This window comes from Macaca thibetana, chromosome 17 (genome assembly GCF_024542745.1).
Source record: "Macaca thibetana thibetana isolate TM-01 chromosome 17, ASM2454274v1, whole genome shotgun sequence".
NCBI lineage: Eukaryota > Metazoa > Chordata > Mammalia > Primates > Cercopithecidae > Macaca > Macaca thibetana.
Genome location: NC_065594.1, coordinates 55367136 through 55393009, shown reverse-complemented (window position 1 = coordinate 55393009; position 25874 = coordinate 55367136). Strand labels below are relative to the sequence as shown.

At 42.1% G+C, this 25874-nt stretch overlaps 1 protein-coding gene across 5 annotated transcripts in view; it reads left to right on the top strand.

Annotated features, from left to right (window-relative positions):
* The first annotated feature begins 4678 nt into the window (after positions 1-4678).
* The window catches only part of TBC1D4 (TBC1 domain family member 4), a 206866-nt gene continuing 185670 nt past the window's right edge, over positions 4679-25874 (top strand). For all 5 annotated transcript variants that reach the window (XM_050766430.1, XM_050766429.1, XM_050766428.1 and 2 more), the window contains exon 1: positions 4679-5210. In XM_050766430.1, the coding sequence (XP_050622387.1) occupies positions 4713-5210 (498 nt within the window). In that variant the 5' untranslated portion in view covers positions 4679-4712. The remainder of the gene's footprint in view (positions 5211-25874) is intronic.

The following is a 25874-nucleotide window of genomic DNA, read 5'->3' as shown; positions in this document are numbered from 1 at the left end:
TCAGCCAACATAGTCACTGCCTTGTCCTCCTTGTCCTGACTGCAAGGGCTTTTCAGTTCACTGACTCTGGTTTGTCTCTGCGCTCTTCCTTGGCTGCATGAGGATATATCCAGTGCTCCCTTTGCCATGCAGGGCATTTCCAGAGGCTGTTTAAGGTCTGCTGCCTAGATGCCCCCTCCCCTTCTTCTGCTCCCTCTCCATGATGGGTGTGGGAGAAACGCTGAGGTCTTACAGGTTTCCTGGGCTACCCTTGGTAAAGGGCAGCACAGCTTCCGCTCTGGAGAACTATGCCCCCCTCCACTGACTTCACCAGAAGAGATAGAGCCTAGGTCCCCTCCCTGGAGATCCACAAGACCCAAACCTTCTTATTCCCATTCTTCTCCTCTATCTCCCAAGTTTGGGGAAATTTTCTTTAGTGTCTAGAGCAAGAGAAACTGACTCTAGGAGCATATAACATATTCTAAATCTTTTGCCTGCCTTGCCAGGTCCTTGGGTTTTTTTGCCTGAAAGCTAAGAATGAACTCTTTTGTTCTCTGTGTTCTGCTGTGTCATCCTTCCCCTGAAGTGGGAAGATGGAATGCCCTGGCTGCCTGGGCTGAAGGAAGGTCACAGCGAACAATGAGGAAAAACCCTGTGAATATCTTGAAATCCTGTTAATCACAAATGCTTGGGTTCTGTGTGTTATCCCCAGCCAGAACTCCACTACATTTTCTGGGAGGCGTTCTATTATTTTCTAGTATTTTATAATTAGTTTATATTTAGAAGGTTAACCTGAATTTAGCTCATTAAATCATTTGGCATATCACCTCTATGATATCAAAACATCCCTCTTTAGTTTCTTAACTTCGAATCTGCTATTTATTCAACTCATTCATTCATTCAGTATTTATCACCTACCTAGTGTCAGTTACTGTGCTTTTTGCTGAAGGAAAGTATGAGACAAACAAATAATCCCTTCAGAGGAACCACTGACTCAGACGTGGGGGAAAAACAATCCCTTCTCTCAAGATGCTCTTGTTGTGGTGGGAATGCAGACAAATCACCCCAAAATTATAAAGAATGATAAGAGTTATAATAGTGAAATGCACAGAAAAGGGGGCAAAGGAGAGAAGGCCATTAGCTCTGGCTGCCAAAGTAAGAAAGATCTTTGCAGAAGAGATGACTCTTGAGGTGGGTCTTGAAGAATATGGGTCTTGAAATAGTGAAGGACGAGGAAATGCAAGCTGTGGGGCAGTGGGAAGAAAAGGCAGCTGGGGAGAGGAAGAAGCTGGTGAAGCCCCATAAAGACATGAACATGTACTGTGGGAACAGAGAGACTGTGTGGAAGAGAGAGTAGGGGAATGGGGAGCAAAAATAAAATAGGTAGAAACAGTAGAGCTTTGTGCTTTAGGAAATCTCTCAGTGTCTCTCTCTCTCTCTCTCTCTCTCTCTCTCTCTCTCTCGGGAATCTGGCTCTGTTTCCCAGGCTGGAGTACAGTGGGAATAAAGTAAATACTATATTTATCTTGGCTCACTGCATCCTCTGCCTCCTGGGTTTAAGCGATTATCCCGCCTGGGCCTCCTCAGTAGCTGGATCTACAGGCACCCGCCACCACGCCCGGCTAATTTTTTGTATTTTTAGTAGAGACAGGATTTCACCATGTTGGCCAGGCTGGTCTCTAACTACTGACTGCAAGTGATCTGCCCGCCTCGGCCTCCCAAAGTGCTGTGATTACAGGAGTGGAGCCACCAAGCCCGGCCCTCTTATTGTTTTCTAAATTTAAGTGATCAAATATATAATTGGGAACTTTTCACATGCATGTAATTTTGTAAAGCTCTGCAAGTGATACAATGGTGGTAAGAAAATAATAGCTTACCATCTAGTTAATGTGTATACTAAGTAAAATATGTATGAATGATTATAAAACAATTTGTATAACACATATTAATGCTAGAGTATAACAATTTTATTTGCAGGATAAGAGAGGTTAATAACACAGTGGAAAACAATCCACAATCTCAGTGGCTTAGTAGAAGAAAAGTTTATTTCTTACTCCTGAGGAGTCTGCTGCAGGCCTGGGAGATTCTCCAGGACAGCTGTCTGACCTGTATTGACTCAGCCTTTGGGGCTGCTTTGGTTACAAGGAGCCTCTACCTGGACATGTCTCCATGCTGGCCACTGGAGAGAAGAGTGGGCAGAGCCTTGACTACTGGCAATTAAATGTTTCTACCCAAGTCACTTCTGTTCACATTTCACTGTCAAAACAAGTCATATGACTGTGGCTAACTTCAAAGAGGGCAGGAAAGGACTATCTGCCCATGTGTGAGGATGCAGAGAGGATCAGACAGTAAAAAATGCTCATCAGCATGCAGTAAGATAAACGTAACAGGGCCGGGCGTGGTGGCTCATGCCTGTAATCCCAGCACTTTGGGAGGCCGAGGTGGGCGGACTGCCTGAGGTCAGGAGTTCAAGACCAGACTGGCTGACATGGTGAAACCCCGTCTCTACTAAAACTACAAAAAAATTTGCCTAGTGTTGTGGTGTGCACCTGTAATCCCAGCTACTCGGGAGGCTGAGGCAGGAGAATTGCTTGAATCAGGGAGGTGGAGGTTGCAGTGAACTGAGATCACGCCACTGCACTCCAGTCTGGGCGACAGAGCAAGACTCTATCTCAAAAAACAAAACCCAAAACAAAAACATAACAATAGAAAGAATAAGGGGCATTTCCAAGCAGAAAGCAGTCATACTTCACGTGTCATGTATTAAAAGGCAATTCTGTTTTTCTGTCAATCAGTGAAAGGGTGTTCTTTGTTACTTCACTTTATTATGCCAGTAGGAACTGGCCTGCTGCAGCTATTAATTCAATCCTAGCTCCCAAGCTGGTTGATTTTGTAGAATCTACAAGACTTCCATGCTTTCTCTATATTTTTGTTCCTTTCTTTTATATGTCTCAGATGTGTAGCCTAAGGAAATGGGATCTGTGTAAGAGAGTTTCTGGGAAGGTTTTAGAAGGTCTCAGTCTACCTTCCAAGAACTTTTCATTGCTTCTTTGAAGACATGGGTCTTTTTGAACAAAGGTTTTTTAAGTGGTTAAACCAAATGACTTAACCTAATCAATTAGTAATGTCTCCATCTTGGAATTTAGATACCTATTAATAAGAGAGCCATCAGGGTGCAACCAGAAATTCAGCATAGGAATAATGACAGTTAGTCATATTGACCTTAAATAAACAGAAGGGAAAAAGTGGTCCCAGGGCTTTCTAGAAAGTGAGAACTCATTAAACTAAAAACCAAGAAACTAAAAACCAAGAAACTAAAAACCGAGTTTTCATTCTTCTTGTAAGCACTTAGGAGAAAGTCAAGAACTTCTGTGTCTTTCCTATTTGTCTTTACTTCTTACCCAATTCTTAATTATCATTCAGTATGAGTAAAGAGAGAATATTTGTCTACCTGTTTTAAAATTACAATGATCAAATTATTCCAAACTTTTTTTTAGTTCTTTGGAAATATGTATTATCACATATACATAAAAGAACAAGAAATCTCTACATTAGCTCTCAACTGGGAATATAAAATAAATAAAATATAATTTTTCCATATTTTAAGAAGTTGGCTGCTTTAAGAACTAGGAAGATTCAAGTTGTCAATACTATGTTTTAAAGTGAAAATTGGAACTGGAATTTATAATATTGTGATTGAAAACACGAGCGTTTTTTGAGATTATTAGGAAGGATAATTCAGAAATTAATGTGTAGGTTTTAGAAGGAACTGAAACCAAGCAAATACTGTTAAAAAAAAAAAATCCCAGTTCTCCATTGCGAGTGGCCCCCTCTCTAGGGGGCAGCAGAGACGCCCGGGAGGAGATGGCGATCGCAGCGACCTAAGAGAGGCCAAGCGGGTCCAGGCAGTGCCCACGCCAGGCTCTAAGCTGCAGCCCCAAGGGCGGGGGTCGAAGGAAGAGGCGGAGAGGCAGTTTCGCAGATAAGCTTTTGCAGGCGACGCTCTCCGCCCGCCGGACGGGAGGCGGGTTAGCAGCCCAATTAAAGAAGCAGCCTGGAAGGAAGGAAGGAGCGAGGGTGGGACGGGAACGCCAGGAGGAGGAGCAGCGAGCTGGGCTGCAGCTGCGGCGGGAGGCGGAGCGGCCCCGCGAGGCCACATTTTGTTTTTGTTATTTTCCATTGGAGTAGTTGTCGGAGGCCTTTCCCGAGGACTGACCGCGCCGCAGCCCGGCAGCCCCGACCTTCCAGGTGACAGCCGGTCACCCTGGTAGGAGTCAGCTCCGCCCCAAGTCACCCCCTCCCGCCCACAGCCCCATTCCCCGCCCAGCCACCCAGTGCCTGCCCGAGGCGAGCGCGGAGGCTGCAGCGCTGGAGTCGGCGGCCGCGGGGACCCTCGGCGTGGTCCTCTGACCCTGCAAACTCGCGACAGAGGAAGGGGAGGTCCTGCCCGAGGCGCGAGCCCAAGGAGGATGCCCATTTAACCCACCTTCGCCTATCCCTCCGGCTGCCGGGCGCTTGCCTCGGTGCCCGCCGCCGGAGCCTCCGAGCCGCGCCCGTGGAAGTGCTGCATGGGGCAGGGCTGCTGAAGCGCGGAGTTCGGGGTCGCGCCGCTCCCAGGCGGGCGCGGGGGCCTGGTGCGGCAGTTGGCACAGTTTCGGCGGCGCCTTCTGCGCGGGAGTGGGGGGCGCGGTGCGCCCGGCCGGCCTCCGCGGTGCCTTGGTGAGGTGAGAGTTATGGAGCCGCCCAGCTGCATTCAGGATGAGCCGTTCCCGCACCCCCTGGAGCCCGAGCCGGGCGTCTCAGCTCAGCCCGGCTCCGGGAAGCCGGGCGACAAGCGGTTCCGGCTGTGGTACGTGGGGGGGTCGTGCCTGGACCGCAGGACCACGCTGCCCATGCTGCCCTGGCTCATGGCCGAGATCCGCAGGCGCAGCCAGAAGCCTGAGGCGGGCGGCTGCGGGGCGCCGGCGGCCCGCGAGGTGATCCTGGTGCTCAGCGCGCCCTTCCTGCGTTGCGTCCCCGCGCCGGGCGCCGGGGCCTCGGGGGGCACCAGTCCGTCGGCAGCGCATCCCAATCCGGCCGTGTTCATCTTCGAGCACAAGGCGCAGCACATCTCGCGCTTCATCCACAACAGCCAAGACCTCAGCTACTTTGCCTACCTGATCAAGGCGCAGCCCGACGACCCCGAGTCGCAGATGGCCTGCCACGTTTTCCGCGCCACAGACCCCAACCAGGCAAGACTGGGGCTCGGAGGCGCGGGGGCGGGCTTGGCCCTGGGGGATCCGGGAGCAGGGCGGGAGGGGGGCGGGGACGCGACTTTAAGGACCTACTGTGGTTTGGCTGCAGGCGCGCGCGCTCCACGTGGCGCTCTCAAGCGCCGTCTCGTCCGCTTCCCTGGACTTTGGGAGGGGTAGAGAAGGCATTCGGGGACTGGGCGAGCGGCTGGAGCCGGCCGGTTGCAGCAGGGACCCGGAGGGAGAAGGACCGCGGTCCCGGGATGGAGGAGGAGCTGGCGCGTCCAAAGAGCACGCGTAGAGGAGCGCGCGTCCCGGGAGGAAGGCGGTGTCTGGAGTGTGATCGGAGATGGCTTGCTTGCCGTGTGTGTGTGTGTGTGTGTGTGTGTGTGTGTGTGTGCGCGCGCGCGCGCGCTCGTGTATGAACGCAGAAGGTTGGGTTCCTAGAGGTTCTCACTAGTTCTCAATCACGGTCCTTAACCGGTTTGGCTGGTCGCGTCATCTTCGCCCCAGCACCTGCAGGTCTCCGATTTCGGAGCGGGGGTTAGGGAAAAGTTACTAGACATTGTCAGATTGTCTGCGAAGAAGAATTCTGCATTTGGATATTGAATGGAAAGAAGCCCTTCTCTTTTTTGCAGTTTTTAAACACATTTATTGGAGGCAGTTTAGTAGAACAGGTTTCTAATACAATTTTTAAATGATTTTTTTCACTTTTGTTTTTAATTTTTTTTTAGTCTTCTAATTCGAATTACCAAACAGTAAACTTTTACTTCCTTAAAAACAGATGTGGACCTTATGGAACAGGGAGAGGAAAACTTGACTATGCAGTGATTGTGCCTTTGAAAACAAGCTTTTTCCCCTTTAATTTGTAGTGAGTTTTTCCACCCCATCTCAAAAGCTTCCAAAATGCTGTTTTAAAAATGGTTATTTAATGTTTGCACAGTACTTTAGGTTCTTTGGAAAAATATTGTTGTCTAAATATAAATAAAGTCTCAGGTTGCACCATGTGGCTTTCTTTTGATAGCTGGGAAATTAATAGTAGTCAGATGAGAAAAACATCCTATAAATAAGGCTTTAATTTTTTTATTTCACAATTCTTCTGTCTGTAATTGAAAGACTTAGAATAGTTTTCACAAAAGGCTTATAGTTGAATTGAAGAAAATAAGAGTTAATTGTCTTAGATTTAATCACTTTGTAAAATAATTTTTTTTTTGTTTTGAGACGGAGTCTAGCTCTGTCTCCCAGGCTGGAGTGCAGTGGCATGATCTCGGCTCATTGCAACCTCTGCCTCCCGGGTTCAAGCGATTCTCGTGCCTCAGCCTCCCGAGTAGCTGGCATTAAAGGCGCCCAATAAAAAGAACTCCTGATGTGAAGAGAGCAGTTTAAATTTGTGGTCACTGTTATGTTTATGGCAAAATATTGTACTAAAATTATTTCAAGATCCTAACCACGATTTAATGAATTTCATTTTGTGATCATTTGTTCAAAACTTTTTAGCTTTTACGTATGTTAAAATTGGAAAGTTTCCGAAAGCTATTACATCTTTATTGTATTACATTTTTCTGGTTCTGGCCGTAAGGAAGAGCCAGTTGCATTTTTTCAGGACTTTAAGGAACTTTTCATGACTCTTAGGGGTTTATGTTAAAGTTATTTCCCTCCAGCCACATCTGATGCCTGACACATTGTTGCTAATCTCATTGATGGTCGTGGCACCTTGAATTCTCAATAGCTGCTGTTGAGTTCCTCCTGGTCTCATTGGTAGGAAGTAAATTATAAACATTCCTTTATTTTCCTCCATTATATATTTAAGCGTTAGAGGCTGAACTATATAAATATTAATATGTTTAAGATCACTTCCACCTTTTAGTCCAGTGGGAGCAGTGGAAGCCATAAGACTTTCTCATAAAAGTTCAAGAAAACCTCTAACTGACTTTCCTGTTTATTGCCCTTTCTCAGATGTGTGTTTGATATAAAGACAGGAATTACTATTTGCTCTTAACCAAGAGATTCCCTGGCAGAGGATTATTAATTTGAAGGGCCAGATGTAGTGTCTCTAGAGAGCATCTACAGCCATTAATCGGTGGTTACAAACTCAAATGATGAAGAAGAGGGTTGAATGAGGACCATGGAGGACTGGATGAATAGTGACTGCTTTCTCAAGGTGCTACTTAGTTCCAATTGGAAATTGCATGAATGGAATGCAAGTCTAGCATCGCTAGAGCTGCTGATTTCCCAAGAGAAAGTGGAAATCTGAATTTTTATATATGACCTTGCGTTTTAAAGTATTGGGAAATATTGTAAACATTTAAGAATCCTATCTGGGCCAAACACTACACATCTGAGAGATGGCTTCAGAGATCCATGAGCTGCTGCTTTTGATCTTTGACATAAATATTTGTTGAGTGGACAAGTGCAGTGATTGACATTATGTGCTGTTTGCCGTATTTCCTTTAGAGCATCCAGGTTCATTTGATATGGCTTTCATAGTAGGGGAAGTTGGGACCATCCTTTTTGAGGAATTTCCCAGAAAACTTCCCAGAGGGTTGATTCTGCAGTTGGACATGTTAAAGGGCTCGGTTCCACATATTATCATCCTGCAGTATGCTTCATGCAGAGTTGGCTGTGGATAGTTCTGGGTACCCTTGAAATCAGAAGGAAGACCTGCTGTTTGCTTTGTTCTGAGTTCTACATTTGAAGTGGAGAATTATTTATTTGGACTTAAGATCATTGTTAAGAGAGTCTCCTAAGTGTTTCCCTCAGTCCTTGACGAAGTATACAAAGTCTACAAAGGTAGCCTAGAGCAGTAGACCTGCAAACATCCCCTAACATACTTGCCTGTGGTTTGTCTCTCATGCCTATTCCTTTAATGCAATGGCCCTATCTGTTGGATGACCATATACTTTATTGTTTGATATGGGACAATTTTATTGTCAATAGGGGCACCACTAATAATGACACAAGCACTGTGAGTAATAAACCTGGACTGTGCAGGACAAACCAGGATATATGGTCACCATGGCAAAGTTTGTGTTCATGCAGAGCCACTGAGTTGGAGGATTGTGGTTACTAATATAAAATGATAATGTTTTCAAGAGTATCTACTCACATATTGGAGTTGGATCTACATTTGACCTCAGAGCTGGGAGTGCTGTACTAATCGCTTGGGGGTATATTGTGGGGAGTTGCCACAGTGATGTGTTGCCTCTTGGCTGCATACCTCCCTGGTGGGTCAGAGTCAATTTAAGGATGTGTGTCCGGAAAAGCATTCAACCAGAATGGCTCGATGCACCACTGTTTCTCCCAGGTTCTAAGAGAAATGGAGATGGGGGTCGAATATATGCCAATGCAGATCTGTCTGTAGTCAAGCCTATGTAGTCTTATACAGGAGGAATGTCAGACTTAGAAATTTCAGCTAAACTTGAGTATTTGAGCTGGGAAAAGGGCTTAATCCCATTGGCATGAAGTGAGTTATAGACTTGAACTGGGGAACCAAGAATATCTGATTCTCTCCCAAAGGTCTAGGGTAGGCCACTAATACTCTGTAAATATTTATCCACTTTCAAAAAGAGTCTGTATGGCATTACCCAAATTTTTCTGTTAAAAAGTTATTTTATGTTATACATTTATTACCGCAATAAAAAATAAAGCAGGAGTTGTCATTGAAAATATGAGACTCTGGTATGTTAATTGTGAATTAACATTTGCCTGTGAGTTTTGAAGCATCATTATATTTTATAATTATAGGATGAACAATCATTTAAATGATAAAAACATGATTGTTATAATGTTCATTGCTTGTTTTTGTGTATGTTTACTGAAGCTTGCAAGAATGATTTTAAAGAGACTTTACAAATTGTATTCTTAAAATTAAAAAGGGAATTTAATGCCAGTTTTTTCCCAAGTCTCAGTTCTCTTAAAAATGTTTATTACTATCTGAACTTTATTCAGGTAATCAGTTGTTTTGTCAATATTTTTAGAAGGTCATTTTTCAGTTCTTTTTCAAAGTTGATGGTTAGTGGCTTTAGGAATATACCAGTGAGAATACCAGAGAAGAGAAATTGAAACCTGGAAGATTTCACCTCTCTGCTTTCTAAGAAGTTTGTTCTGTGGACAGATAGATCTATCTCTTTTTTTGTAATCATTTTTTATTCTCTCTCCTCCCTGCACTCTGAAGTAGAGGTTAATTTGCCTTGGCTCTGTGGTAGAATCATGACTGCAGTATCTGGGGGAAAGGCACAAACATAGCCCAGAGACTCCCAGCCACAAGGGAGCATGTTATCATAGGAGCCCTAAGCTGAAAATTGAAGGTGTTCAGTGTCAGGGCTTGATTATCAGAAACCAGAGATTCTCAAAGTTCAGCGTCTGTGTCAAAATTACCTAGAGGGCTTGTTAAAAGAGACCACTGGACCCTACCCTCAATTTCTGATTTTAAGAAGTTCCCTGGTGATGCTCAAACTACTGGCCTGGTGACCACAGTTTCAGAAACCCTGTGCTAGGTTACTTGGTTCCTTTGGTTGACTGTATGACCATTTCTGTTCCCCTGGTTATTTTTGCAGTCTTTCTCAGGCTTGAAAGTTCAAGTTGAATGTGAGGAGAAATAATATTTGACTATGGAATATTTTTAAGAAGCTCTTCATCTTCTAGCTTAATGGTTTGCCTGTCCTTTTCCTGAGATAGACATTATTCTACCAGATATCATAAGACCATGCCAATGTTGAATGAAAACTTTGCCTTTCAGCCAAAGGTTTTAAGTTCTGCAGGTGGAATAAACAGTTCATTTTGAGGGGAATACAGATAACCTAAAAATCTGAAGTCCAAAGTGTTCTAAAATCAGAAACGTTTTGAGCATCAGCATGACACTACAGGTAGAAAATTCTTCACCTGATTTCATGTGATCACAGTCAAAATACACAAAATTATTGAAAATATTGTATAAAAATACCTTGACGCAGGAGTGCACCACCACGCCCAGCTAATTTTTGTATTTTTAGTAGAGACGGGGTTTCACCATGTTGGCCAGGCTGATTTCAAACTCCTGACCTCGAGTGATCTGCTCACCTGGGCCTCCCAAAGTGCTGGGATTACAGATATGAGCCACTGCGCCCACCAGAAACATAAATGAATTTTATACTTAGACTTGGGTCTCATATTTAAGATGTCTTATTATGTATATGCAAATATTCCAAAATCTGAAAAAAAAATTCAAAGTCTGAAACACTTCTGTTCCCAAGTATTTTGGATAAGGGGTACTCAACTTGTATATCCTAATTTCAAATTACGATAGTTTTTGAAAAAATTAAACCTTGATTTACAGCCTGAGAAATAACACCATTCAGTAAGGCAGACACTGCTCACATGCCCTTTACTCAGTTTGGTGTGAGTAATTGCTTAGTGAGGAAACTGATGATTTCCATGAATTTTCTAGATTATCTGGTGTATTATTTACCTCATTAGTAAAAGATACAAGTCAGAAAAATAGCAGCATGCTTAATATACTGGCTTTTAAGAAAATCATGCAAAAAGAAGTAGAGTTGGGTAATTTAGTGAATAAGATGATGGCCAGCCTAAATAATTACTGCAAGCAATTTTATTTACTTAAAAAAAAAAACAAAAACTCTCAAGGCTTCTGTTTGTTTAAAAACATTTGGCTGGTAGTTTCAGAGCCCCATTTCCTTTAGACTGTGTTGGCATGTCTGAACTAAGCCAACATGCAGTTATTTGGATGTGTACCCCCTTGTAAAGTGAAGAACAGATCAATTATGATTTAATGTAATAGTATATTCAGACTTATTTGACCAAGTAAAGGATTTTGCTTGACATATGGTCTGTATAAAATATTTATACAAATTGACTACTTCGCTGGGATGTGTCAGCTCTAAGGATATCATTGGCTTCTACTTTAAGGTTGGAATATAGTATGCAATATGGTATGTTGACATTGCACTGTCTAGTTTGAGTAGCTCCTTAATGCATTTCCTTAAAAGTGGATGTTTATTGAGCTCTTACTGGGTAATAGCACTACTTTCACTGCTTCTCTTAGGTGATCACATTTTAGCTTCACAGTAACTGGGTGAAGTACATACCAGTATTTCCTCCATTTTATAGATGAGAAAACTGAGGTATAGAAAGGTTAAATTATGGGCCGGGCATGGTGGCTCATGCCTGTAATCCCAGCACTTTGGGAGGCTAAGGCAGGTGGATCGCCTGAGGTCAGGAGTTTGAGACCAGCCTGGGCAACATGGTGAAACCCTATCTCTATAAAAATACAAAAATTAGCCAGGTGTAATGGCACATGCCTGTAATCCCAGCTACTTGGGAGGCTGAGGCAAGAGAATCACTTGAATCCAGGAGATGGAAGTTGCAGTGAGCCTAGATGGTACCACTGCACTCTAGCTTGGGTGACAAAGTGAGCTTCAAAAAAAACAAAAGGTTAAATTATTTCTCCAAGGCCACAAGACCTGTACTGGTAGAAGCAGATTTCTATTCAGGCAGATTCTAAAGCTTGTTTTCTTACCTGCTACACTAGAATGCAGTTATTGAAAATTAGTTTTTAGTTGTCGGTCTTATCAACTTTTATACTATCACTTTTTCCTACTCATGTTAAAAATCTCCACAGGTAAATATGCTTATTAAGTTTGTAAAATAATAATTAGTGCTGAATGCACACTTGGGTATAGTTATGTCAGTATGTACTTTCCGTTTTAAGGGGAAATAAAAAAATCTGTGTGATTTGTTAGGCTGGTAAAGCCGAACTCTGGTGTATCTTTGATTTAGTGTCTTTAAGTATGGCAGGGGAATAAACTATGAGTCTATAGTATTTATAACCATTATAACTTTAGGTTAGCATAAAAGATCACTAGGATATATATTTAAAAACAAGTAAACCATGAATTTGAATATATTTTATTGAAATATAAAGTATATGAATATCATTTAATATGTCTTTGATATCTATGATTATATGACAGAAGGGCACAAAATATAGGATTAAAAGTTTGGTTGGTTTCATTTCGGGTACTCTTGCCATAGGTTTGTGCAGTCTCACCAGAAGGAAATCAGGGTTGTTATTACTGTTTAACTTACTGATCTCTTCCAAGTTTCACTTCTTGCAAGATGTCGGGGTTGGAAAGAGGATCTCTAAGTAATGGAATCTTTCTGGCTAAAAATAGAAGCCTACATTCGCTGCTTTAGCATTTTTATTTTGTAGATACCCTTAACCAGTTGAATAGTCTTCACTTTTAACTTTTGTGAATTTTTACACACATTTTTAAAATTCTCTAAGTTAGGACCATGGAAACTTTGTGCTATCAATATTATATAATTTGTGAGTAGCTTATTATCAGTCTCAGATTCTAAGTCAAACACTGCTTCTGGTCGAACACATCTAGAAATCTTTTATATCTCACAATTGTATCTTCTTTTGTATCTTACAATTGTATCTTCATATATATTTTTAATAATGGATTATGTAACTTAGACACATACATTTATGGCTTGGACCTTTTAAAAATCAGTAAAAATTGGGAGGCCAAAGCGGGCAAATCATTTGAGACCAGGAGTTTGAGACCAGTCTGGTGAACACAGGAAAACCCCATCTCTTCTAAAAATAGCAAAAATTAGCCAGGTGTGGTGGTGCATGCCTGTAATCCCAGCTACTCAGGAGGAGGCTGAGGCATGAGAATCGCTTGAACCTGGGAAGTGGAGGTTGCAGTGAGCCATGATTGTGCCACTGCGCTCCATCCTGGGGTGACAGAGTCTCAGTCTGTCTCTAAATAAATAAATAAATAAATATCAATAAGTAAATTGTTTTTGGTCCCTACATGGCTCCCAGCTTTTCCAACTCGTCTCTTGCCTTGGTTTCAGCCATTTAATTCCCATTGGCTGGGCAGTCTGAGAGCTTTTCCTGAGTTTACCTGAATTAAACTGATGTCCTTTCTCCTTGGTTCTCCAGGTAATTATTGCTCCCAGATTTCCAGTAGCAACTTCTTTGGGAGACCAGTTTGGATACCTCATTATTCTGTGTTGGATCTCCCTGATTCTGCCGCTGTCTTTGAAGACCACCCAATGCTTGTTGCCTAAACTCTTTACAGATTGTGCGCTACTTGCCTGATGGGATTTCTTTCTCGTCATGGAAGCTGGTCTTGTTTTTCCTGAGAGGGGATCTAGTTCTGGTCCTCGCCCCTTCCTGTTAGCTCCTTCTAAGGCTGTTAACAGACTTTATTTGCAGCCAGATTTTATTTTGCACAGATTTTATTTTGGCTGTTGTATGGAATTTTGTAAAAGCCCGTTGGCATGAACATAGTGGTGGTGGTGGGCATGACCCTTTTAAATCCATCCACAATTCTTTTTTTTTTTTTCTTTCTCTTAGATAGAGTCTTGCTCTGTCACCCAGGCTGGAATGCAGTGGCGCGATCTCGGCTCACTGCAACCTCTGCCTCCCAGGTTCAAGCAGTTTTCCTGCGTCAGCCTCCTGAGTAGCTGGGACTACAGGCGCCTGCCACCACACCCAGCTGATTTTTGTATTTTTAGTGGATACGGAGTTTCACCATGTTGACCAGGTTGGTCTCTTTTGACCTCATGATCCAACCACGTCAGCCTCCTGCAGTGCTGGGATTACAGGCGTGAGCCATGGCGCACGGCCCATCCACATTTTTTTTCTTTTTTTTCTTTGAGAGGGAGTCTGGCTCTGTTGCCCAAACTGGAGTATAGTGGCACAATCTTGGCTCACTGCAACGTCTACCTCCAGGGTTCAAGCGATTCTCCTGCCTCAGCCTCCTGAGTAGCTGGCACAACAGGCGCCTGCCACCACGCCCGGCTAATTTTTGTATTTTTAGTAGAGATGAGGTTTCACCACATTGACCAGGCTGGTCTTGAACTCCCAACCTCAGGTGATCTGCCCGCCTTGGCCTCCCAAAGTGCTGGGATTACAGGCGTGAACCACCATGCCTGGCCATCCACAATTCTTTTATCTAATTTGAGGTAGGCAGACAGGTTCAATAGGTGGATCTTTGTCTAGTTTCTTTCTTTCTTTTTTTTTTTTTTTTTTTGAGACAGAGTCTCACTCTGTCACCCAGGCTGGAGTGGTGCAGTGGCCCAGTCTCAGGTCACTGCAACCTTCGCCTCCCAGGTTCAAGCAATTCTCCTGCCTCAGCATCCGAGTAGTTGGGATTACAGGTGTGTGCCACCACACCTGGCTAATTTTTGTATTTGTAGTAAATACTGGCTTTCACCACGTTGGCCAGACTGGCCTCGAACTCCTGGCCTCAAGTGATTCTCCTGCCTTGGCCTCCCAAAGTGCTGGGATTATAGCCTTGAGCCACCGGGTCTGGCTTGTCTAGTTTCTAATAGCAGTATTAAACAATATGAAAACAGGTGGTGGTATATTCTATTTATAGATATCCCTTTATGTTTTACCTTGCTCCATTAATTTTAAACCTTCCCACTGGTCACATTGATAAATTTATTTATTCTCTGTTCATGTAAATAAAGTACATTAGTTATAACGTAGAGACTGTTACCTAATAGCTAATCCTCCATCAGGGATCTGGAAGTTAATTGGCATATCACCTTTCTTCTATTGGAAGTTAGGTTGGAGGAGATATATATATTTAAAATTAAATTGTTCATTTTAATAAGTGGAGTGTGAACATGACATAATTAAATCTATCTTAACATGAGAAAGTAGAAGACTTCTTTGGAATAAAGAATATGTAAAAATCAACCTTTAATTTCTCCAGTATTTTCACTGAAGCCCACCGTATAGGTTTTTTTTTTTTTTTTTTTTTTTTTTTTTGAGACAGGGCCTCACTCTGTCGCCCAGGCTGGAGCGCAGTGGCATGATCTTGGCTTACTTCAACCTTCACCTGTTAGATTGAAGTGATTCTTGTGCCTCAGCCTACCGAGTAGCTGGGACTACAGGCGTGTGCCACCACACCTGGCTAGTTTATATATTTTTTGGTAGAAACGAGGTTTCACCATGTTGGCCAGGCTGGTCTTAAACTCCTGACCTCAGGTGAGCCGCCTGCCTTGGTCTCCCAAAGTACTGGGATTACAGGCCACCATGCCTGGCCAACCCATCATATAGTTTAACAGAGATTTTTATCTGTCTTTTGCTTGATCTACCAAAATTACCCAGCATTTGACTTGATGTTTAGGAGCTACACCCTAAACTTGTAGGAGCCAGGTTAATGATGATAAAAATAGCACCTAATCACTTTATATGTATTTATGTTCTAGACCAGAGAGTCTCAAATTTGGGACTCATCCTTGGAGGTTTTGTTACAATGTGATTGCTGGACCCCAACCCTGACCTCCAGAGTTTTTGATTCAGTAAGTCTAGGGTGGTGTCTTAAATTTGCATCTCTAACAGTTCCCAGTTGATATTTTAACAATTTTTAAATTTTTTATATTTATTTTTATTTTTTATTATTATACTTTAAGTTCTAGGGTACATGTGCATAACGTGCAGGTTTGTTACATATGTATACTTGTGCCATGTTGGTGTGCTGCACCCATCAACTCGTCATTTACAACAGGTATAACTCCCAGTGCCATCCCTCCCCTCTCTCTCCTCCCCATAATAGGCCCTGGTGTGTGATGTTCCCCTTCCCGAGTCCAAGTGATCTCATTGTTCAGGTCCCACCTATGAGTGAGAACATGAGGTGTTTGGTTTTCTGTTCTTGTGACAGTTTGCTGAGAATGATGGTTTCCAGCTGCATCCATGTCCCTACAAAGGACACAAACTCATCCTTTTTTATGGCTGCATAGTATTCCATGGTTTATGTGTGCCACATTTTCTTAATCCAGTCTGTCACTGATGGACATTTGGGTTGATTCCAAGTCTTTGCTGTTGTGAATAGTGCCGCAATGAACATACGTGTGCATGTGTCTTTATAGCAGCATGATTTATAATCCTTTGGGTATATACCCAGTAATGGGATGGCTGGGTCATATGGTACTTCTAGTTCTAGATCCTTGAGGAATCGCCATACTGTTTTCCATAATGGTTGAACTAGTTTACAATCCCACCAACAATGTAAAAGTGTTCCTATTTCTCCACATCCTCTCCAGCACCTGTTGTTTCCTGACTTTTTAATGATTGCCATTCTAACTGGCGTGAGATGGTATCTCATTGTGGTTTTGATTTACATTTCTCTGATAGCCAGTGATGATGAGCATTTTTTCATGTGTCTGTTGGCTGTATGCATGTCTTCTTTTGAGAAATGTCTGTTCATATCCTTTGCCCACTTTTTGATGGGGTTGTTTGATTCTTTCTTGTAAATTTGTTTGGGTTCTTTGTAGGTTCTGGATATTAGCCCTTTGTCAGATGAGTAGATTGCAAAAATTTTCTCCCATTCTGTGCTGTGCAGAAGCTCTGTAGTTTAATTAGATCCCATCTGTCAATTTTGGCTTTTGTTGCCGTTGCTTTTGGTGTTTTAGACATGAAGTCCTTGCCCATGCCTATGTCCTGAATGGTATTACCTAGGTTTTCTTCTAGGGTTTTTATGGTATTAGGTCTAACATTTAAGTCTCTAATCCATCTTGAATTAATTTTCATATAAGGAGTAAGGAAAGGATTCAGTTTCGGCTTTCTACTTATGGCTAGCCAATTTTCCCAGCACCATTTATTAAATAGGGAATCCTTTCCCCATTTCTTGTTTCTCTCAGGTTTGTCAAAGATCAGATGGCTATAGATGGGTGGTATTATTTCTGAGGACTCTGTTCTGTTCCATTGGTCTATATCTTTGTTTTGGTACCAGTACCATGCTGTTTTGGTGACTGTAGCCTTGTAGTATAGTTTGAAGTCAGGTAGCGTGATTCCTCCAGCTTTGTTCTTTTGACTTAGGATCGTCTTGGCAATGCGAGCTCTTTTTTGGTTCCATATGAACTTTGAAGCAGTTTTTTCCAATTCTGTGAAGAAAGTCATTGGTAGCTTGATGGGGATGGCATTGAATCTATAAATTACCTTGGGCAGTATGGCCATTTTCATGATATTAATTCTTCCTATCCATGAGCATGGTATGTTCTTCCATTTGTTTGTGTCCTCTTTTATTTCACTGAGCAGTGGTTTGTAGTTCTCCTTGAAGAGATCCTTTGCATCCCTTGTAAGTTGGATTCCTAGGTCTTTTATTCTCTTTGAAGCAATTGTGAATGGAAGTTCATTCATGATTTGGCTCTCTGTTTGTCTGTTACTGGTGTATAAGAATGCTTGTGATTTTTGCACGTTAATTTTGTATCCTGAGACTTTGCTGAAGTCGCTTAAGGAGATTTTGGGCTGAGACGATGGGGTTTTCTAAATATACAATCATGTCATCTGCAAACAGGGACAATTTGACTTCTTCTTTTCCTAACTGAATACCCTTTATTTCTTTCTCTTGCCTGATTGCCCTAGCCAGAACTTCCAACACTATGTTGAATAAGAGTGATGAGAGAGGGCATCCCTGTCTTGCCCAGTTGATGTTGATGCTGCTGGTCTGGTGCCCACACTTTGACAAATATTGCAGTAGACAGTGGGTTGGCAAAACTATAGCCTTTATTTTTGTAAATACAGTTTATTTGAACACAGCCCAACTCATTTGTTTATGTATTGTTTATGTTTTCATGCTACAGTGGCAGTGCTGAGCATTTGTGACAGAGACTCTATGGTCCCCAGGCCTAAAATCTTTATTATCTGGTCCTTTATGGAAAAAAAAATGGATAACCCCTGCTCTAGACTATTTTGTAAAAAAAATAGGTGTTTTAACCCTCATTTTATAGATGAGAAAACTAAAGCTCAAATAATTTTCTTAAGGACTGGAGCTAGTAAGTGGCAGATCTGGGATTCCAAACCCCATGTGCTTTCTAAAACCTACTTAAACAATTTTTATTGATGGTTTCCAGATTTATTACCGTAGCCCAGCCCTCTCCTCTGAGCCCAAACTTTCTTCAGTATTTAAATGCTTACTTGACGTCTGCACTTGAATATATACTTGCTGTTATAACTGGGAATTATATTTGAATCCTACTTTTTCACTCCCCAGTTTCAATCACTGAGGCAAGTCACATTGATTCTGCCTCCAAAACTCCTTTTTCTGGGGGAGGGGAGGGGTAGAAAGCAGATTCTTGCTCTGTGGCCCAGGCTGGAGTACAGTGGTGCAGTCGTAGCTCACTGCAGCCTTGACTTCCTGGGCTCAAGTGATCCTCCCACCTCAACCTTCCAAGTAGCTGAGACTACAGGTTCTAGCCACCATGCCTGGCTAATGTTTTCAAAAATGTTTTTGTAGAGACGGGGTCTGGCTATGTTTCCCAGGCTGGTCTCAAACTCCTGGGCTCAAGCAGTCCTCTTGCTTCAGCCCCCTAAAGTGCTGGGATTACAGGTGTGAGCCACAGCACCTGGCCACAATTCATTTTTCATACGTCCACAGCTCTCCATTACCACTGACACCACCCAGATCTCACTACCTTATCTTTTGCTGGGATTACCACACGCCCTCTCACCTCTTCTCCTTGTTCTCAGCTTGCTCTCCCATCAGTCCCTTCTTTCACGGAGCAGTAGGAGAGGTAAAGTACAAACCAGATCAGGTTTCCCTTGCATTCAGAATAATATGCAAATTCCTTATGTGATCGTGTGTGACTCTACCCCATTCGTCTCTGGGTGTCTTCTTGAAGACTGCTCTCCTGCATGCATTACATTCAGATATATAAGTCATCTGCCCCATCCTTAAACAAGCTCAACTCTGAAATCACTCCAGAGCCTTTGTATGTGTGACTGCCATTCTTTGCGAGCGTAGTTTTTTATCCTGGGCTTCAGTTCTCTGTTAAATTGCAAATGTCACTTCCTCAGATTGGCCTCCCTTAGGTGGGTATCCCACTTTTTCACTTCTGTCTCAGTTGTTTTTCTTTTGACACTTACTCATTTAAAATTAATTTTCTTTTTTACCCTTCTGGGGAGCATTGTCGCCGCCTCTGGAATGCAAGCTTCACACTGAGCGTGATCTTACCTGCACATGGTTGTGTGCCCAGAACCTAGTTCTGTAGTATGGGTTCATTCCAACGAATTGAAATGAGGTTGAGTAAGAATTGATCCCTGCCCTCAAGGAATTGAGTCCACAGGAGCAGATTCATGTCTGCTGGCAAAGATACATGTTTGTTTTCGTATGGTTGCCTTTAGTTTTCTTTATGTTTAACAAGTGGTGATTGTATTCTGTTTGCCCGGTATTTTTTGTTATGGCTATTTACACATTTAGAGCCCTCATACTGCTTATAATATTAAAAAGGATTATAAAGTAACTTATGTAATTTCTGAAAATATTTTGTTGTCTAATTTGAGAAGAGCTTTTTTTTTTCCCCTCCTGATCAAAACATAGGAAGTTTACTAAAGCTACCAACAGGAGAATGTGCGTCTCCTTGTCCTGTGTGAGTTGAGGATTTGGGGATTGGAAGATGATCAGCCTTAATGATTTTGCAAATATATCCTTGCAATAATTGGAGTAATTTTTAGTTTCAGTTCAGTTCAGTTATTTAGGCTTCCCAGTGGTAACATGTTCTCATTTGGAAGGCTATTTAGTAACACTGAGAATGTGTTTGAGAATGGGTTCTGTAAGTTTTTACTCCCAAATCTGAAACTGACCATTTTCTTAGGCCCAAGAAGCTGGACTAGAGCCAAGAAATTGAAACTCTGGACCCCACTCTTTTCATGTAACATGAAAAATCCAGATCATGATTTCTTAGTTGTTCCTTTGTTCATTACCCTGTTTCTTTAAAAACCAATCAGGTTAATAGCTTTTCAAGGCCTGTCTTAACAAATCGGCAGGGCAGGCTAAGAGGTGTTTCAAATGCTTTTTGAAATCAAAAAGGGAAATGAATGAATGGAGAGGAGATCCATCTGGGTGAGGTCAGAGAAGAGCAAGAAAAAAACTGGCCAATGTCCACAGTGAACTCTTGACCGATTATAAGATACAGAGTTTGTATTCTGAATGTCTTTTTTTTTTTTTTTTTTTTTTTTTGCTAAAACAGCATGTTCTTGTGACAGAATAATAATCACTGCTCTTGTATATGTTTTATTTAATACTTGGAATAAGAGGTTTTGGTAGGTCGATTATAGTTTTCATGGCCACTGAGGCATGCACCAAGCTATAGGTAAGATGGCAAGTAAGACTAGTATTCTTGTGGGTTGGGGTTCTACTTTATTTATTTATTTTATTATTATTATTTTTTGAGACGGAGTCTTGCTCCTCGCCCAGGCTGGAGTGCAGTGGCGCTATCTCAGCTCACTGCAAGCTCTGCCTCCTGGGTTCATGCCATTCTCCTGCCTCAGGCTCCCGAGTAGCTGGGACTATAGGCGCCCACTACCACGCCCGGCTGCTTTTTGTATTTTTATAGAGACAGGGCTTCACCGTGTCAGCCAGGATGGTCTCGATCTCCTGACGTGGTGATCTGCCCGCCTCGGCCTCCCAAAGTGCTGGGATTACAGACGTGAGCCACCGTGCCCGGTGGGGTTCTACTTTAAAGAAAAAAACTACACAAGGAAAGATAACTTTATTTTTCTAGGAAAACCTAACAGGTGCCATAGTCATATGCCTTTGTAAATACAGGCTCCCTGCTTCCACCTCCTTCCTCAAAAGGGCCTTTTCTGCTCCTTCATAGTCTGTCTAGTATGAGCAGTACTCATTTCTACATTTCTTCAATGTTTGGTCCCTTACATGGTGTAGGCGAGTCTCATACAGTAATAAGTTCTAAGCAACTTTTCTTTTTACACCATTGATGAAGCAGTATGTGGTTTATATATGCGTTTCTCTGTTTTGTCATTAGTTTTTATAATAATTGAAATGATTTTTGGAAACCTGCTTTCCATTATAATCTTGGCCCAAAAACATTGACATTGCTGATGATGCATTCAAAACAGCAAACATAGCTGCTTGTTAAGGCAAAAGGCAAATATGAAAATAGACAGTTTCATAACATGTTTGCCTATTTACAAAGGCTGTTTTCTTTTGCTCTTGGAGTGGAGGATAAACACATCATTTCTGTAAAGGGACAAGCTGTAATGTACATATTGAGTATGAGAGTTACTTGTTAGCATTGATTTGAGTCATAATATATTACCCCCTTTACTTACGAACCAGTCGGGTTAATAGATTTTTTTGTGCATGTGATTGTACCAACTAGTAGTTTCCCTGGAAATCTTGTTTGCTATGATTTTTCTTCTGAAAGCAGAATTGGTTATAGATATTGGCAGTGGGAACTGACATGTATATGTCCTATAATTGTTTTTTAGCTGCTTACATTTTTCAGATGATTTTTTTTTTAATTTTAATTTTTTTTCTTTTTCTTTTTTAGACAGGGTCTCACTCTGTCACCAGGCTGGAGTGCAGTGGCGTGATTTGGACTCGCTGCAACCTCCGACTCCCTGGTTTAAGTGATTCTCCTGCCTCATCCTCCCAAGAAGCTTGGATTACAGGCATGCGCCGCCACACCCAGCTAATTTTTGTATTTTTAGTAGAGATGGGGTTTCATCATGTTGGTCAGGCTGGTCTCGAACTGCTGACCTCATGATCTGCCCACCTTGGCCTCCCAAAGTGCTGGGATTACAGGCATGAGCCACTGTGCCTGGTCATCAGATGACTTATTTTTGAAAACCATGCTACTACCATGAAGGAGAATTACAACAAATGCTTTGCATATATTTAGATCTTCATAATTCAAGTGGAGACTTTGAACTGATTATTAGAAAACTGTTGATTTTAAAAAATTATTGTTCAATATCCTCAGTACCTGATAGTACATAGGGTTTTGTGTACATTTTCTGCTTTAGATTCTTGCTGTCAATGAACAAAATGTTTGTTTGTCTAATGCAGTTAGAGTAAATACAGGAAAATCCCATCCTTAACTCATGTTATTCTCTGTTTTGGACATGTTCACTGTGATCAGTCTTAAAAGAAGTGACTAACTTTTGCTGAGTTTTCATTTGCCGTTTGGAGGCTTTGCAAAGGAGAAAAGACCACTTATTATTGACTACACAAGTCTGACCCTGTGGAATAAGTGTTGATGAAAAAAGTCAAAGTCTATTAGGTATTTGAAGAGATTTATTCTGAGCCAAATAAGAGTGACCAATGGCCTGTGACACAGCTCTCAGAAGATCCTGAGAACATGTGCCCAAGATGATGAGGCCACAACTTGGTTTTAGGGAGACATGAAACATCAGTCAATACAGGTGAGATGTACATTGGTTCAGTCTGGAAAAACAGGACATGTAGAAGTGGGGGCGTCCAGGTCACACTGAGAGTAAAAGATTTTCTGATTGGCAACTGCTTGAAAGAGTTATTTTCTAAAGACTTAGAATCAATGGAAAGGAATGTGTGGGTTAAGATAAGGGGTTGTGGAGACCAAGGTTGTATCATGCAGGTGAAGTCTCTAGGTAGTAGGCTTCCGAGGGAATAGATTGTAAATGTTTCTTTTCAGACTTAAAGAGTCTGTTCTATCAGTAATTCCAGAAGGGAGGAAGGTATAATGAGGTGTGCCTGCCCCCCACCCCCATCATGGCGTGAAGTGGTTTTCAGGTTAACTTTGGAATGCCCTTTGCTGAGACGAGGCGTCCATTCAGAAGGTTGTACAGGCTTAGAGTTCTGTTTCGGCTTTACACAGGGACCTCCAGCTTGAGAAGCCAGACTGGAACCAGGAAATTGAAGCTCCGGTCTCCACCCTTTTGTAATTAGTCATGTAACATGAAAAGTCATTTGATCTGGATTATGATTTTCTAGCTGTTCCTTTGTTCATTACCTCATTCATTTATTCACTCATTCATTCCCTCAACCGTTCCTTCATTTGTTCAGTTATGTTGTAAGCTGAATGCTTCCAGTGTGCCTGGTACTGTGTTGAATATTGGTATAGAGTGGTGTATAAAGGAAATGCATTCACTGCTTCATGTATCTTAAAATTTGTGGAGGAGTGGGACAAAACTAAGTGAAAAACAGCATTAGGTGATAGCAGAGTTCCTGGATTCTGGAATCCGACTGCTGGGACTCCAAGCTCCACCACTTAGGGCCCTGCGCAAGTTCTGGCATCTCTCTCTACTTGTATGTCCTCATTTATAATGTGGGGATGTCAAAATGTGCAGATTTCATAAGGCTGTTGTGAGGAGTGAGTGAATTCATTTGTGTAAAGCACTCAGAACAGTACCATATGGTAAGTGCTATGTAGATGTTAGCAACATACCTACAAATTTTCAATTTCAAATTGTGATGAAGGCTATGAAGGAAAAGAAGGTAATGTTATGAGAAAAAAAAAGAGGAAACTTACTCTAGATTGGGTTTTGTAGTAGGTAGTTTCTTCGGTTCTCTTTTCCTAATAGAATCTTGTTTTTATTCAGTCATTTCTCCTTCTGTCTCTCAGCCAGTAGGCTACAGGAAAGATTTGCCCAGGAATCCAGGCTCAAGCCAGTTTGTAAGTTTGTCCCTGGACACACAGTGGTTCCAGGAAATGTGGCTCAGTTTGTGCCAATGCAAGATCAAGGGCATTTTCCAGGTGACGAGACCAGCCTGGTTGTGGAGACCCTAACTCAGCGGTGCTGGAGGAATTAGACACACACACAGAAATGTAGAGTATGGAGTGGGAAATCAGGGGGCTGACAGCCTTCAAAGCTGAGAGCCTCAAACAGAGTTTTACCCACATATTTATTGACAGCAAACCAGTGATAAGCGTTGTTTCTGTAGATCACAGATTAACTAAAATGGGAAACAAAGGGATGGGCTGAAACAAAGGGATGGGCTCTGGCTAGTTATCTGCAGCAGGAGCATGTCCTTAAGGCACAGATCACTCATGCTATTATTTGTGGTTTAGGAACGCCTTAGGCAGTTTTCCACCCTGGGTGGACCAGGTGTTCCTTGCCCTCATTCCGGTCAACCCACAACCTTCAGCGTGGGAGTCATGGCCATCATGAACATGTCACAGTGCTGCAGAAATTTTGTTTATGGCCAGTTTTGGGGCCAGTTTATGGCCAGATTTGGGAGCCTGTTCCCAACAGCCAGGGGCTCTGAGAAAGTTTTCTAATTGGTTGTTGCATGTAGATTTAGAAACTGGAACTGTTATAGTTACTTTACTACCAGAGAGATGATGAAGTTAACATACTGAGGAGGGTATTGTTGGGACAACTGGGAAAAAACTGTACCTGAATTCTGACAGAAATAAACCTGATTACCACTACCTGTGGTACTTTTTCAGTTTACATGAGTTGAGTTGGTTTTTCTGTTACTTGTAGCCAAAAGAAAGAGAAGGGTCATAGAAGGCCACTTTTGGAGGTAAACAATTCAGGATGACTTGAGATGCGCTAATTTTTTACTAATCAGTAGACTTGGGACCATGTATCAATATGAGGAAAGCTGGTTGGGGGAATGTGGGAGAAACAGGTTTTAGGGGTAAATCAAGAATTCTTATTTCTATAATAAGATGAGCTGGATGTTAACAGTGGTTTGCAAATTTTTTCATTTTCTGACCTAAGATACCTCAGATATATGACATCTTAATATCAGTAACTATGATTTCTAAAGAATTGGCAATCATTGTCACCAATATTGAGGTTGATGAAATAAAAATCTTACTGGGGGCAGGTGGAAAGGGTGATATATCAGTGTTTTTCAACTTGATTACACATAAGAACTTTGTGGGGAGTTAAAAAAATGTGTACATGTCTACTAGATTCTTGCGTCCTTTTGTAGAGATGTGGAATCAGAATCTCCAACGTGGTCCCTGGTAATCTCTGTTTAAAAATAGGTCATTGGGATGGAGTCAGCTTAGCCCTTCTGTGTAGCCTGAATTTGGAGAACCAGTGCATTAGGGAACCCAAGGCCCCTTCCTATACAGGTTTTTTTTTTTTTAATTACGACTCCAGGAATCAATTCCACTTAAACTCAGGAAACACCAAGAGCCTTAGGATTTGCCACAGTACAGTCTTGTTAAAACACCATGAGTAACATCATTACATTACTACTTCTTGACACCACCTCTGGTGAAATTGTTATGAGTTTTTTTTTTCTATAGTGTTAGTGAAAACTCGATCTCTGCAGGAATATTGGCAATACTGTGAGTGCGTTAACAGTTACCAAATGCTTGGGTGTTTGATTGATGATTGTTAGAGTATCTGTCACTTAAACAGCAGTTAAAATATCACTTTACATATCAATAGTTGAGTAATTTCCTGGGAAGTCAGGTGGTAGATCAGCCTGTAATCATAAGGTTGTATTCTATAGTCATTGCAAGGACATTATTACCCATGCTTTGCTGAAACTAGGTAATACCAGTAGATGAAATCTGTTGTCAGATAGTAAGAAGAAATGAGTCTAGGACACATTGAAGCATAATTATGAGCAGTGTTATATGCAGTGGGGAGGTGGGATGATCTGCAATGGTGATGAGCCAAGTAGGGTACTGGCTCCAAGGCCGAGACAGAGCCCCCAAATAATGAGATGATCTACAGGAAGACATTACTCTAATTAATGTAATTAAGACTTTATTTATAGTCATTTGGGCTACATTGTTAGCCAACCAATTTGCCCAAGGTGGAATGATTCTCTCAGCTTTGGAAGATGATGCTGTAGGCATTTGTGTAGGGATGGGCGGCGGGGGAGGGTACATTTTAGCTCTGCTTTGTCAAATCTTTTTTTTCTTTTTTCTCTTTACCCTGCACCCTCA